Here is a 15,173-nt window from a genome sequence, read left to right on the forward strand (position 1 = left end):
AATTCTCAGTGACAGAGGCTGATCCATCAGGGACTGGGATCAGAGGGAGCTCAGGAGACCTGCCCATGGCCCTGCTCTGCTGCTGTTCTGCAGGGTGAGCTTAAAAAATTTCTTCTTAAAAAAATAAACAAACCAAAACCAACCAGCCAACAAAAAAATCCCTAAAACGCAAATCCAAATGTCCTTTCCTTCAGGTGCTTTCAGTGGATGAGCTGGAGATAATGATGTCAAGCAGGATGAAGTTAATTCATTAAATGCAAGCTGATCATCGCTGGTTTGACATGTCCAGGCATATTCCAGAAATAGGAAAGCAGGTAAAAACAACATAAACAAAGCAAACATCTGTGAGCTTCAGAAACAGGAGAGACATACCCAGATTCCTTTCTCCATATAGTTGGTCCTGAAAAAAAAGGCAACATTTGCCCAGTAACTTGGTGGCAATTACAGATAACAGATAAACAGAGGTACAGCCCCAAAGTCAACCAGTCTGGAAGTCCACAGGGGTCAGAAGGGAAGTGGAGACACCAAGAGGCAAATGGCAGGAGCTACAAAGGAATTTGGGGAAGCAGGAAGGTCTGGAGTCCAGCCGCTGTGTGGGTAAGGGGAGTTGTGGACAGCAAGGTGTGAGGAAAGCCCTTGGATGTGGAAAGAGTCCTTTAGGCAAATGTTTTGGATGTTGGAGGTTGCTAGGCAGGGAGTGGGTGGCTGCCCAACAACAGGCACACAAATAAATAATAAAAAAGAAAGACTGAAATGCTTTGCTGGTTTCTGCCGGGGCACCTCGGGCAAAGGCAAATGCCAGAGGCCAAGGCAGGATGAAATCCTGCTCTCCTGGCTCCTGATCCAGCACCCAGCCGGGAGGTCATGGTGGTACTCTCACCCTGCTTTCAAAAGGAAACAACAGGGAAATCTGTTACCCTGGCAACTTTGGGAGCAGGGACTGTTGCAGGAACAAACATTATGTGTGAGAATAAATGCACCCAGGCACAACAGCCGAAAAAAAAAGCAAATAGCCAGATTGATATTTGCAGAAGTAAGAGCCTGAAGTAAGGCTCCTAGATCCAGAGCTAGCTCTTTAAATAAACAGCTTTGTTTTCAGAAGCTCTGGAGGACTGCAAGAAAAGAACTTGAACTTTTCCTAAAAACTTAGCCAGTTTATGCAATGCCTCACCAAAGCATCAAAACTTGTTTTTGAGATGTGGTTTTGAAAATGCAGCCCCACAAAGACACTGCTGCCTTTTTATAAGAGCACCTACTAAGCTCAGCTAAAAGCTTCTTGCATTATTTAATGTATAATTTCCTTTCAAGCAAGAGGCATTTACACAAACCAAACTGGTTTCGGGTTTTTTCCCCATCCCCTAAATTCAACCTTATCATGCATTACTTTGCACAAGAGCCCACAATGTGCTTCTTGGCCTCAACTTACATTCAATGAACATTAAAAAACCTCCTCCAACTACTGGGCACAAATTTGTGACAGACCTGTAAGGAATGCACATGCCCAGCCCTTTCCCCTGGTGTGTTTGACTCCAGCTCCCTCCCTTTCCCTACTGTAAATTCACTCAAAACCTCAAGAGCTGCCTTTCTACCCCTTTTTTTCTCCTTATTATACTGACAAGCCTCAGTAAAAACCCTTGAACACCTCCATGTGAGTCATGCACATACTTACCAGGCCCTTGGAGCAAGTCTCAACCCACTCTAAAATCTGACAAATTGTTTTTATTTAATTTCTGGCATGTTAAATACTCAGAGATTACATTCAATCCCCTACCAAAGATGTGGCTTCATCACTGCTAAGTCATATAATTCCTCAAAGATACAAAGGCAGATTCATGTCTGAGTAACTGCCTCAGACTCAGTAACTCCACAATCACACACAGAACAACACTTGTCCTGAGCTGTGCTTTCCTGGGCAACACTTGATTTCACCTACAAAAGACAATTGGCATAAACTGAATAAAAAATTGAAGCAGAAACTGAATCCCACAGGTAACTATGGGCAACCTGTTTGAAAAGAAGCTTTAACATTGTTATCAAGTCAAGAATGAACATAAATACTACTTTCACTGTAAGGCTCAGAGAATTGCCTTTATTTTAAAGAGAAAAGGACCTTTTAAGTGCTATCACACCTTCTTCCCCTCCTTTTGTTGCTTCTTTGCAGCAGAGGCAGCCTCAAGGATTTAGCTGAGGAGAAGGATTTTTATTCTGCTGGAGAGCTCTCAGCAATAGCAGGAGCAGCTCGCCCAGAGGGCCCTGAGGGACACAGAAAACAAGGGGCCTTTTTACAAAACAGGCTTCCAGGAACTCACTTCCACCTTGGCATCGTGAGGAAAGGAAACTTGTGCAATTTCAGCCTGCCTGTCCCCCCCTGAGAACCCGATCCTCTCCTCAGCTCAGTTTGGAGCATTTGGAAGGGGAGTGATCTTCTGGATTCCTTGAAAATTATGTTATTTCAAGGATCTTTTTGAGAACTAGAAGTCAAGTAAAGGGCAGAAATTCCAAACCATGTCCCCACTGAGGCAGGGAAAAGCCAAAACCAGCCCTGCTTGGCTCCTGGCTGTCCTCATCCATGGAAAATATGGCAGAGGATGAAGCTGAGATCATTAAGGGAACTGCAGAAAAACCTGAAGGAAACCAGACTCCGTCAGCTCCACTGTTCAGACAGCAATTTGTTTAGCTAATTGCCAAAGTAAAACAAACACTGAAAGAAAAACATCTCGGGGGGGGGGGGGGAGGGGGAGGGGGAGGAATTAGTAAGAGGGATCTGGCTGGAAATTTGCTTCCTATCCCCATCAGTCAACAGGCTCTGGACATACAAGAAAGGCACAGGGGTTCAGCTGTTCCTTGCTTTCTGCAGAGAGCTTTAGGCCTGGCTTTAAACAACAAACAGGGGTGAACAGACTGGTTTTAGCACTTCTGAAGCTGCCGAAGTGTGAAGGAGGTGCTCCGCACACTCTGACCCCATCCAGCCTCTGGGCACCTCCTCTGTGTCTCACTCATCACCTCCAGTCAGGAGGTGATGAATTAACAGGGCTGAATTAACTCTCCTTAGGAGAAGCATCCACTTCTGATCATGGGGAAATGGGATTTTTCCTTCTTTCCAGCAAAGCAGACAGGAACCACCTAATAAAAGGACAGAGCATCAGCAACAGCATCTGTGATAGCAGAGAGCTTTGAGCCCAATTGGGTTGGTGCCAGGGGAAGGGAACTGTCCCAAAGTGTCACATCAGCTCAGAGCGAGGCTAAACAGAGTGCATTGAATGAAACAAAAACCATTTGGAGGTTATTACAGCAAACTTGTTTGAAAACCTGCTGTGGGGAGCCAGGAACACCAGCTGAATGCAAAAGCTGGGCCTGGGAGAGGCGGCAGGCACCATAAATAAGGTTCTGTCAGTGTGGCCATAAAAACCTTGTGGTCCTTGTTTCCTACATAACCCACCCCCTTTTTAAAAATGGCACAAGGCTGGAGCTTGGCTCATCAGCCTCCAGCTGCCCTGGTGTCTGTGCAAAACTCAGCTTTGCTCATTTCACCAAAAAAAGGGCAGAGGGGGAAAAACTTGCCAAGAATGAGGACTTGGCCAAAAGATTTCAGCTCCTTCTGCCATGAAGGACAGTCTGGAGTGGTATCAGCTGGTAGGATTTCTAAAATCCCTTTGGAAGTGACAGCCCATGTTTGCATTAACAGCCAGAGAGAGATGCAGTTTTAAAGAGGTTTCAAAGGTTTGCAGGTCTCACAGTGAATTTAGCAGGTGTAAAGCCAGAAGTCCTACTTTATGGGCAGCTCTAGCACCTCCTCATGTCTCTCTTCCTACAGAGCACAGAATTAAAGCCAAAACCTTCCTACAACAGAGCATCTTTATTCAAACCAACCTAGTGACCTTTTCCTTATCAAATAACTTATAACTTTGAAAAGCCCAATATTTAATATAAAGTTTTATCAAAAGATGATCTTTTATTTAAAAGAAAAAGGACACTGAATTTAATCCCTTTTCCTCATTTTCAAAGAAGCTGAAATGGAAAAAAAATATGGCACTTGAGAAAATGAAATCATGGAAGTAAATTCTTTCTTCTCAGTTTTTAACTCTCCCCAAGAGAAAAAAAAAACAACCAACAACTAAGATGAAATAGTGAGGGCTTGTCTGAGCAGGAAAGTTTTATCTGCTAGATATGGAGCTGTAACTCTGTAAGTGCCTGAGTCCTTTCACTACAACCTCTTCCAGCTCAGTTTAATCAGTCTGCAATGTCATAAGCTCAGCTTTAAAGAGGAAAACAATAATTTGGAAAAAAAAATGCTTGTAGGAAAACAAGAGTGTTCACATGGGTAGTTAAACCCAAACTTAACCCTGGTATAAATTCATCCCTAGGCTTTCATGTTTAAACTTTCCCATGTAGACAACGTCTCTCTCAGAGAAAACATAAGGGTATGAGAGGGAAGTGAGGTGGGAAGTGAAAATACTTTCCCAGTGCAGAGCAGAATGAGAACTAGAAGCAAATAAAGACAAGGTTTAAGAAGCAGCTTTCCCTCAGATGTTGTTTCTTTGTCCTTTCCACTCTTTTGCCCATTTGTTTTAAAATAAGAGAAGAAAAACTAAAAAACCTGAGGCAGCAACTCAAAGATAAAACATCAGCAGGATTAAAATTATTAAACTGGGTGTGGGTGGGGGTGTATTATTATTTTGAGAAGGCATGAAAAGAAACCCAACTCTTTTTCTGACACTTATCCCAGATAACAAAACTTTGACTTTCTCACTAATGTGCATTTGTCAACACAGGAGTGACATTGTCGTGACCCACAGGAACACACAGCCTCCTTTCTTCCATCATATTCATTTATGTCTTTCCCAACACCCAGTTTTTCCAGGTTTCTGACTTCCAGAAACAGGCAACATGTTTATTGCAACACTCTAAACAAAAACATCTCCCACATTTTGCACAAGGCTCAGTGCACCAACAGCCAATTTGCAGGCATATCTCCACAGGTTTCCAGGCAACTCCAACACATGAGACTTTTCCTGGAATGTAATGGAAGTCAAAGGTGGAAAGCTCGTATGCTGAACAATTCAGCAGAAAATGTGTTACCACCAGATCTCATGTTGTGTCAACACAAACTGTCCTGAAACTGCCTGGCACGTTTTCAAGGTGTGGACTCCAGGGCTGTCAGCACTGCCAGTCTCAGACATTCAAAAAATAATGCATCAGGCCACCAAAATACTATTATTAAATCACCTTCTGCTTGCTGAGTTTTCTGGGGATACTGGGAAAAGCTCTAGATTTCCACTGCAGCAGAATGTCAAAGAGACTTGAAAGGAAGCTAAAATTGCCAAGCAATTACTTGATTCCAGGTGCTGGGGGTCTAATAGATACAAAAAACAACCTCAGCAAAAACACATTAGCTGTGTGGTAGATACCATAACCATCCCAGGCTATTTGGGATGTTGCAGGAGACCTTAAACCCCACCTAGCAGGACTGCTGGGCACTGACAGACAAGTATTGGATATTTGCTCTCATTTCCTCTAAGGAGTGACGAGAGAGTGCCTTAGGCAGGGGCAGCACAGGGAAACAAGACAATGACAGTTTCCATGTTACAAGATCACCCAAAAAGAAAACAGAAGATAGTGTATCCTTTGGTTGTGTTCATTGGTGTTGCAGATAAAGATTTAGGGGTGGGGTTTCCCCCCAGTTTCAGAATGGTATCTGTGTAAATGTAACACAAGCTTGTAGGAAAAAGAGTGTGCCTGGAGCTAGCAGTGAAGCAAGTACTTATAGGTGCCCCAAAAGATGCTGTTTGAGTCAGGTGAGCTTTGGATTACACTTACCCACTTTTATCTATGTCTACCCTGGTCATGAATTCACATGAGAATGAAGTTGTTCCCTAAAACTTTTGATATTTCCTGGCTCTGCGTGGGAAATAAATATCTTAAGCCAGAAGTCCTTGTTTCTGAATGAGCCACATTTGTTCACAATGTTTTCCTGCATTTAGACATAGAATGGCATTTGAGATGGTTTCATAGAATACCAGAATGCTTTGGGTTGGAAGGGACCTTAAAGATCATCCAGTTCCAACACCCTGCCATGGGCAGGGACACCTTCCACTATCCCAAGTTGCTCAGAGCCCCATCCAACCTGGCCTTGGACACTTCCAGGGATGAGGCAGCCACAGCTTCTCTGGGCAACCTGTGCCAGGGCCTCACCACCCTCACAGGGAAGAATTTCTTCCATGCCTGGACTCAAGAAGTGGAGATCTCCTCTTGGACTATTGTCAGCTCACAGCAACCATGGAATTCTCAGAGCGTTCCCATCATTTCAGAACAGGCTGATGATTCATACATGGTTACATGGCAATATTTACTCAGCTCTCAGGAGGCAAATTCATTAGGAGAGATTAGTCAGCTGTCAAGCACCCATTCCCTTGCATAAGAATTATATTCTCTAAATAAAAGTCCTCATCTCCAACTTGAACTTCTGCCCTACCACCTACTCACTCTTTTCACAATCATTGAAGGAGGACATGCCATTATGTTTTCAGGGATTGCAGGAGAAAGGAACATGGAGATGCTGACAGTGAAAAATGGAGAGGAGAGTGTAGCAACTTGTTTCTCAGCGTAACTGAGCATCATCAAAGAAACGCGAACTTCTGATTTATTCAGAGCCAATCATAGTTGCAACTGAAACAGATTTTGCTGTCTTTCAGTAGTTATGACACAATTTTTGTCTTTCCATGAGACCTACATCACCATTTCTCCCTCTATCCAAAGCTCCACTTGTGGCTAAAATGTGCTATGCACAACAGAGCACAGCAGAAAGCCTGGCAACTGCTCCAAAGCAATACTGCAAACACATCCACAAGCAGAAGGAAGAAAATACGTGTTAGAAGCCAGCAGAGCAAGACCTCATTCCTTGATCCAAGGCCACTGAGCTTGTGGAGCCAACACAAAGTGGGCCGTGGTTTCCAAGACACCCTGCTTTACCAAGAAACGGGTGCTCCCTGCACTGCTGTCTGGCTCCAAAACATTGTCCATGCTTTTCCAGCTGTATCAATTGGTTTATCAAATGCTATTTGCTTCTTGTGAGCTTTTAAATAAGGCTATTCCCTAAGCAGGCCAGACCAGGCATACTATGTGCACCGCTCACCTAAAAGCTGGAAGCCACTCACAGGCTTGTGAGAGCCCTTATTATTGCTTTTATCTCCTCTTGAAAAAGCAGCATCAAGTGTAGCAAATAAAAGGTCCAGCCCTTGATGCTACAAAGCAAAGGATAGTGAGTCTCAGCCTGCCTTTGCCCTCGGGATTTGTTTGCCATATGCCATACTCACCTTTCCCTTTGCTACCACACCACCACAGAATGCCAGCGGGTCAGGTTACTGCGCTGTTTACCTGGCTCTCCCCTAAACCATTTGTTGAAGGCCCCAGTGTAGCATTTCATCTCTGAGTGGGCTTTTATCACAAGAGAAGCAGAGATGGGAGCAACAGCAAGACTGGAGGAAACTGGGTTAAAAAGCACCATGAACTGGCATTGTGCTATGGGGTGTTTCCACATGGAAAACCTTCAGCTGAGCAGAGCAGCAACTGTAAGTACCCAGGCTTTTTAAAATCCCACAACCCTCCCCAAATGTCAGTGGCCCCAAAGAGACCAAATGCAATGTGAAGCCTCACAGATCTGAGAGCACTGTGCTTCCCCATGAGGTGCAGCTGCCTAAATGAAGTGTATGTGCATATGGGTTTGGGTTTTCCCTTTCCCCTACAGACCCTAAGTGTGCTGAAGTAGCAGTGGCGCTGGATGAGGATGGATGAGCCCTGCAGGGACACAGCGGGCACCCACAACAGGTCTCCTGCCTTGGGGAGAGTCCTACCCCTGCTCCCTCTTCTCCTTGTGCTGGTGTCTGTCTGTGTGAGCTCACCTGCTGTGGTTGCCAAGGGATCAAATAACAGAAGTGAAGAAACAAAGAGCCTGCAAGGAATCCCAGATGTAACTGTCCCTGTGGGAAAAATATTCCATTTCCCAGTGCCAGTACTCACCTTGCAGGGAACAATAACTCAGTACAAGGTAATGATATTAAATACACTTCTTGGTACAATCCTGCACAAACATTCACTTTGTGTTTAAAATGAACTGACTAAAAATCTCCTCCTGGAAAGTGCCTCAGATCTATTAGAAACACTTAGAAGTGATGGCAAAAATCTCACCATCATTCACCGCCAAGGCAGCAAATAAACAACCCCTTCACACAGCATGTATTTTATCTACTTGCAGTCTGAATAATGCAGGGTCTTAGAAATGGCCAGTAAGTGTTCCTAAAAAACACACAAAACAAGCATTATGTGAAAATCAAGGCACTGTGGTTTCTAAGATTCTCAAATGGAGCATTTTGCAGCTGTTCCTGGACTTCTGTCCAGTTAGAACTTGCAATATATAAAACTCGAGTACTAACACCATTTCCTGTCTCTAATTCTGCTTCTCTGATGGAGCAGGTCACTTTAGCCAGTGGTGCAGCTTTGCCAAAATGGTTGGAATTCAACTCCAACACAAACACACTGCAAGGGCTGCCGATGGCAGGGGAGGGTGGAATGTACCTGCTCAGCATCACTGCCTCTGGAAGGATCCATGCCCAGGAAACACCAGGCGCTGCTGGAAACTTCACCATCTATGTTCAGGACAGCAGTTTATCTGTGGGCACAGAGGAGAGCTTGAAATACATGCCAAACAGCCACCAGTGAGTACTGCTACCCTAATCAGTGGTGGGAGAAAAAGCAATTTTAAGAAAGAGATGGGTCCTTCAAACTGACATAGGGTGGGGGATGAGGGAGACAAAAAGAAAACAAAACCCCACAAAATATTGTTGAACCTAAAAGCAGGGTTTGTTGCCCCAGAGCAGCAGCGTAAATCTGGGCATGAGGACTGCAAGCCCAGCAGTGCTGGGACACTGATTCCACATCCAGCCTCCCTGGAGCCTGGAAGGTCCTAACTGGAGCTCTTCTGTCAGCAGGGAGAGAAGCAGGCTCCCAGTGAGACTCTCCTCCACAAGACACTGCCTGTTACAACAGATGGTACTTTCTTAAGTACCTACATTTGATGTCTAACGGACTGGGAATATCTTTTAAGTGAATTATTTCCATAATGAGGATAGTGTTTGGTAAATTCAGACCATGCTGCTGTGTTCTACACGAGCAATGGGATCAAACTTAGTGATCACTGAAGTTAATGGAATGGGAAACATTTATACATCCAGAAGGAGGAAGTTTTTGATTAAGAAGTAATACTTAGAACTATGCATGTGCATAAGACGATAGATTAAATCCAAACAGGGATCTTCGCAAAAACGGGGGGTGGAAAAATGACTCTTAACCAGTGGACTTTCAACATCCAGGTGTGGGAAGGAAGTTGCCATCACTTCTGCTGAAATCATTCTCTCTGCTGGAGCAGAAGCCCTGGAAATCCAGGAACGCCTGTACCTGGTGTGCACCATGGCCGAATATCTCCACCTAGAGCCCTCCCTGCTGACCCTGATGCAATTCCCAGGTCCAACTCCCAGGGGCTCCGAGGGCCTGGCTGTGCTGGCTGAACACACGGAGCACGTGGACTTCACGGGGAACCATCACGTGGGGCTCTCCTGGCCTGTCAGGTGTGGAGGGTTTGCCGTGCTCCACGAGTTCATCCAAGTCCTGCAGCACAACATGGACTCCCAGCACCTCTCCCAGCTGCTGGGGTATGGAATTGCAGGCTGGAGAATCCTTAGGAGAGGTGATTATGAAAGAAGGTCTGCAAGACGACAACGTAGAGGATTAATGATCACACCAACACCTACATTAAAGCCAACTGGAGTTATCCAGAGATCAACTGCAGGAGAGGCTTCCAGGCCTCTGGCCTTTACTGTGCCAAGCCCTTTACTCACACAGCTTGTGGCAACACCTACCCAGAGTTCATCACCTTTCTGTGGAGAAAGTGCAACAATAGCAAGTTGCAAGATGCAGAATAATATCCAGCTTGTAAGTCAAGAAAGCTTGGTCACCTTAGGAACGGACTCAGCATGGGACACACCAACTAACCCACCAGTATCCACGATGTTTGCAGACTCTGATTTTCCAGATCTTTCACCTTCACTGGTTACTGGAACAAGGTTTCTCTTCACTGAGCTGGAAGTGCTGCCCGCTGGAGCTTCTGGGACGTCCTTGCTGCTGGAGCAGCTGGAGCCTCACCTGCCTGAGACAGACTCCTATTTCCCTTCTGGTAAATCAGAAGTATCCACATACCATCTCCCACAGGACATCACTTGAGGCACAGACCAGCTTTCCAGACCCATGGACATTTGGGTGACAAAGACTCTCCATGAATGGCCTCACAGCTCAGCAGAGGCATTTCCTCCTAAGACCCATTTTCACGTGTTTTTGCCAGAAGCAACGTCAGTGTCAGCAGTGCCAGATTGCAGTGACAAGGCAAAAAGCCACTTCCTAGAAATTCAAATGCTTTCTAGCGCATCCCTCTCTCCAGAAACACTCAGTCCTGAAGCCTCAGGCAGCTTTCCTGTCACATTAGCCAGCACTGTCCCTAGTGTTTCATCCAGTGGCACGAAGGAATTGCACACAGACAAAGATGTGGAAACAAGAGGGATTTTGCCAAATGTCACCAAACCTCCCCTGGAGTCACACAAAACCTCAGACATCCAGCCAGATGCTGTAGAAGCACCTCTGGTGACTTTATTTAATGCCACTTCTCACCCGCCCAGCAGCACACCAGGTATGTTTGAGATTTGACTTTCTATTTGTCTTCTTTCCTGCCCTGAGTCCCCAACAGAACAGTTCGATTCAGTTTCTTCTGCAAAAGCACAACTTCCATGCCCAAGGGATATATCAGCAGCAGTATTCCTAGGAAGCGAATGCAAATTTGTGCTTAGCTTGGAGAGGATACCAGCTCAGCTGAATGATCAGGCCATTCTAAGGAAAGATATGGATCCTTAAAAAAACTCCAAAGGAACATAAGGATGGTCAAAGGTCCAGAAAACATGTCAAAGTGAAATAATGAGTCCAGAAGACTGAGAAAACATGCAGGTTTATATAATGTTTAGCTTGAAAGAAGCATTCACAGTATTTCCTGGGAACTGGTGGAGCACTAATGACCTTCAACTGCAGTTAGGATGATTTTAAGTTAGACATTAGATAAACTTTCTCACGGTAAGGATAATAAAACAGAAGAGATGCTTGGGGGATGCTGTGGAGGGTTTTTAAGAACAGAATATTAAATATTTATCAAAATTGATGCAGAGGTAAATGAGCATCCTATGGAGTAAAAAATTAGACCAGACACACTTTATCCGCCTTCTCTTCCATTTGCATGAATCTGTGATTCATGTTTAACTACAGAGATGTTTTGTTTGTAGTGCCAGTTGGGTAAATTTGCAGGATTCTGCCTGAATCAGCTTATATTAAATCTGTAAAAAGCCACACACAAAAGATCTTAAATACTTACTGAGTGCAGCATTCAGAGCCAAACTATTCCTTCATTTTATAGTGACCTGACTGCCCCTATTTTTAATGCATTGACCTTGTTGATGTCCTTCAGAACCATCTTCTTTGTAAAACTTTATTAGACCTAAGACTGTAATCTGAGAAATTTAGATTTGCAATCAGGTGTCCAAGCAAGCATCATTGAGAGAGAGACTATTTACAACAGCAGGCAGGACAAGGGGGAATGGCTTCAAACTGACAGAGAGGAGGTTTAGATCAGATATTAGGAAGGAATTCTTTCCTGTGTGGGTCCTTCCTGTGCTGGCAGATGTTTGCAGAGTTTTCAATCACATCTCACAAAAGCTTTTAGATGATATTCCCAACCCTATAACAAATTATTGACATAAGATTCCATTTACATTATATCTAAATGATCTTTCACCCTAAACTGTAATGTAATGATGTTCTCATTTTCCCAGAGGTGGTTCAGACACTACTGTCATCCCACCAGGATCCAAGCACCTGGCTGTTTCCCATATCTGAAAGCCTGAAGTTCATGGAAAGTGCATGGATTCTTCCTCCATTTTCTGTTTCACAAGGGCTTCAGACTATAACCCAAGGTAAAAACAAGTTTACTTTTCTGTTCTTGCTTCTGAACGTGGCTGCCATCAACCTTTTATCCACCTTGAAAGGTGTCCCTCGTCTCCAATACTAGAACCCATGCAGTCCCCAAATTATTATGACATTAAGATTCACATCCTGAATTAATCGCTGTTATTTACCTTAGGTAATATATAAGGAGAAGATAATAGGGCATGATTTTACTCGACCTTTCAAATTATCCTATAGTGTAGAAAACACAAACACATGAGATCCAGAAATAGAAGGAAGAGAGACTCACTCTTGTCACAGGTTGCAAGGACTCTCTGCATCTTGAGCTTTCTTACTCCTTGAGCCTGGCAGTCACAGAGAGATTTCCTCTCAAATTCATCCCCACATTTTACCATCCTACAGCTCACCTGGTGTCCACTCCCACATTCACTGGAGCTCTTCCAACCAGGCAGATGTGCAGCACCCACAGGAATCCTGGCCCAGGCAGGGAACTGTGGGGTGATGCTGGGACACCCACAGTCTCATAAAACCCTCAAACAAAAAAATCCATGGTTAGTGTTGGAAATGAAAGATGAAACAATAACATATTTTAATAATTACCTCGTCCAAGAGCTCCATTTCTGAATCTGACGATGGAGCGCTCAGACACCAGGGGTGGGAGCAATCTGGAGAGTTAAGAGTTGTTTCTTCAGAAATTTGTGTCTGTTTCCCACTGTCCATCTTTTTACTTGCTTTACAGATTATCTGATTCCATGTTGAATCAGTCTTTGTTAGTGTTAGGTTTGGGAAAAAAAAAGAGAGTGAACAAAACAGAATGCTTGATCGGATTTTCCATCATTATCACCCATGTATTTCCAGCCTAAGACTCCCAAGGCCTAGCATGGGATCCCCATTACAGGATGCTACAGAAACTCCAGATAACCAACACATTTCCACCTTAACAGAGTCAGAAAAAGTAGTTAAAAATATTCAAATAGTTTTCCAAAATGGTTGTAGAGTCGCAGAATCTCCTGAGCTGGCTGGAACCCACAGGGATCATCAAGTCCAACTCCTGGCCCTGCACAGAACACCCCAACAATCCCACCATGTGTCAAACACTCCTTGAGCTCTGTCAGCCTTGGTGCTGTGCCCACTGCCCTGGGGAGCCTGTTCAGTGACCGACCATCCTCTGAGGGAAGAACTTTGTCCTGATATCCAACCTAAACCTCCCCTGTCACCCAGAGAGACTTGTGACCCTTCATTCCCTGATATTGTTAGGACTCCGCTATGCAAAGCCATTTTTGATCTCATTTGCCTTGCCTACAGCTCTGCTCTGAGCAGGAGCTTGGCCAGGTGACCTCCAGAGATCCCTTCCAGCCAGCACGCTCCATGGTCCTGAGGCTGATGAGATTTCTTCACAATCCTTCAGTAAGCCATTTTTCCTCTCATAATTCTTTCCTTTCCTTTTCTCCCTCCTCTTTAAAGGACAAGCAAACACTTCCCCAAAGGTTGTTCATTCCATTACATTCCTAACAGCAACCATTGGATGCCTCTTTTTTTTCCCTGTCCCTGCCAACACATTCTACGATGAGGAAGACGGGAACTCCACTCAGTTGTCTCTCCAAGTGGCTCCAGCTGACGGCTCTCCATCGGGATTGGAGAGCTGGCTGCAGTTCAACATCTCCCAGCAGACCATGCATGGCTATCCCCTGGATGTTGACTTCCAGTATTCCCCTCAGGAGTTTGTGCTGTCTGCCACAGATTCAGGAGGGCTGACAGCCTGGGAGTCCTTCACCATCGAGCTACTCAAGCCCACCAAGGTACCGTGCCATGTTTACACTGTCCGGACAAAGAACAGCTACTGCTCTTTCCTGAGGGAGAGGAACAGGGTCAGTTTGTTCCTGGAGAAGCTCTCCCTGTATCTGAACTCCAGCAGCTCCAAGGATATCGTGGTGACAGCTCTCCAGCCTGGCTCCACGGTCATCTCCTGGTACAACAGCTCACTGTGCGCACGTGCCAACGGATCCTGGTGCACCAGGGATGAAATCCAGGGAGCACTGGAGAAATTAGGGGTGCCAGGTGGGTCCATCAGCCCACACTTTGTCCAGGCAATGCTGCCAGAATACAAGATTGATGTGATTTTCAGCATTTTCTACAGTGACCTCTGCTCTGCCACCACAAGGCCATTCCATGGGCCTACACTTCAAGCCAGGAATGACTCCACGATTAGGGAGATCCCACCTGCCTTACTCAGCAGTCTTTGTGCCACTCTTGGAGTGGTCCTGGTAATCCTGGTTTGCTGGCTTTGCAGGTGTCTCAGGAGAATTCCTGGATCCCAGATGGTGCTGTTCCAGAGGAGCTCCCAGTTAGGCCATGCTGACGTGGAACTGGATGTCCTGAAACCCCGCAAAGCCCCCGTCCACGAGTGCAGGGCTTCAGCTCCACCTCCACTATGGATCCCACCTGGGGCACCACTCACCTCCCCAGATCAGTGTCCCAGGGCAATCCCACTGCCCCACATCACACCACCCTTCCAGCCACCAAAATACCAACTCCCACCCCCCTATGGGGAGGGTATGACCACCTACCACAGCCACAGCAACAGCCAGAGGCTCAAGTGAGGAACTTTTAAATGACATTAAGAGCAAAATCTACAAAAAAAGGACAATTTGTACTAGAAGGTTCTGTCCTTATAACTCACATAAGCAGTTGGTAGCTACTTAACACAACTCTTCCTGTTACAGAATTGGGTGTAATGTACTTTTTAAGCTACATTTAAAGTTACAGGTGTAAAACTCACTCTATTGTCCAATTCCACCCCTTCAAGGGCCACAGGGAAGAGAATCTCTAAAATTCTGTAAAAGAATTTCTAAAAGCTTTTCAAATATTTTTAAATCCTTCCAGTTTAACAGATTGACACATACAAAATGTAATCCATAATTTAATTATGAAATACATTTTGCAATTACATAACTACGATTAAACTACGTAATGCACAAATCCTGATTTTAACGTGTACACTCTTTTAGAACTGGTAAAATCTTCCCTGCACCTGTAGTCCATAGACATAAGAGTGGTAAAATATAAATCCAAAGGATTACTGCAGGAAACATCAGCCCTTGTAGTATCTCATATCCCTGTAA

At 44.9% G+C, this 15,173-nt stretch overlaps 2 protein-coding genes across 2 annotated transcripts in view; one reads left to right on the plus strand and one right to left on the minus strand.

Moving 5' to 3' along the window:
* ITPR2 (inositol 1,4,5-trisphosphate receptor type 2) overlaps positions 1 to 13,170 on the minus strand; it is a 270,280-nt gene extending 257,110 nt beyond the window's left edge. The window contains exon 1 of the mRNA XM_064654170.1: positions 12,459 to 13,170. The gene's annotated coding sequence lies outside the window, so the exon portion shown is untranslated. The remainder of the gene's footprint in view (positions 1 to 12,458) is intronic.
* On the plus strand, positions 8,329 to 10,789 carry LOC135413991 (dystroglycan 1-like). Its single transcript, XM_064654180.1, has 2 exons — positions 8,329 to 8,711; positions 9,366 to 10,789. The coding sequence occupies exons 1-2, from the start codon at positions 8,461 to 8,463 to the stop codon at positions 10,270 to 10,272; spliced, it is 1,158 nt and encodes a 385-aa protein (XP_064510250.1). The 5' UTR covers positions 8,329 to 8,460; the 3' UTR covers positions 10,273 to 10,789.
* Positions 13,171 to 15,173: the final 2,003 nt, after the last annotated feature.

Source organism: Pseudopipra pipra, chromosome 5, assembly GCF_036250125.1.
Source record: "Pseudopipra pipra isolate bDixPip1 chromosome 5, bDixPip1.hap1, whole genome shotgun sequence".
NCBI lineage: Eukaryota > Metazoa > Chordata > Aves > Passeriformes > Pipridae > Pseudopipra > Pseudopipra pipra.

Excerpts from the sequence above, each read along its gene's own strand:
- LOC135413991 (XM_064654180.1), top strand. The coding sequence starts at position 8,461 with ATGGAGCAGGTCACTTTAGCCAGTGGTGCAGCTTTGCCAAAATGGTTG. Across the intron at positions 8,712-9,365 it reads TACATGCCAAACAGCCACCA|GTGTGGGAAGGAAGTTGCCA; the intron begins GTGAGTACTGCT and ends TTCAACATCCAG.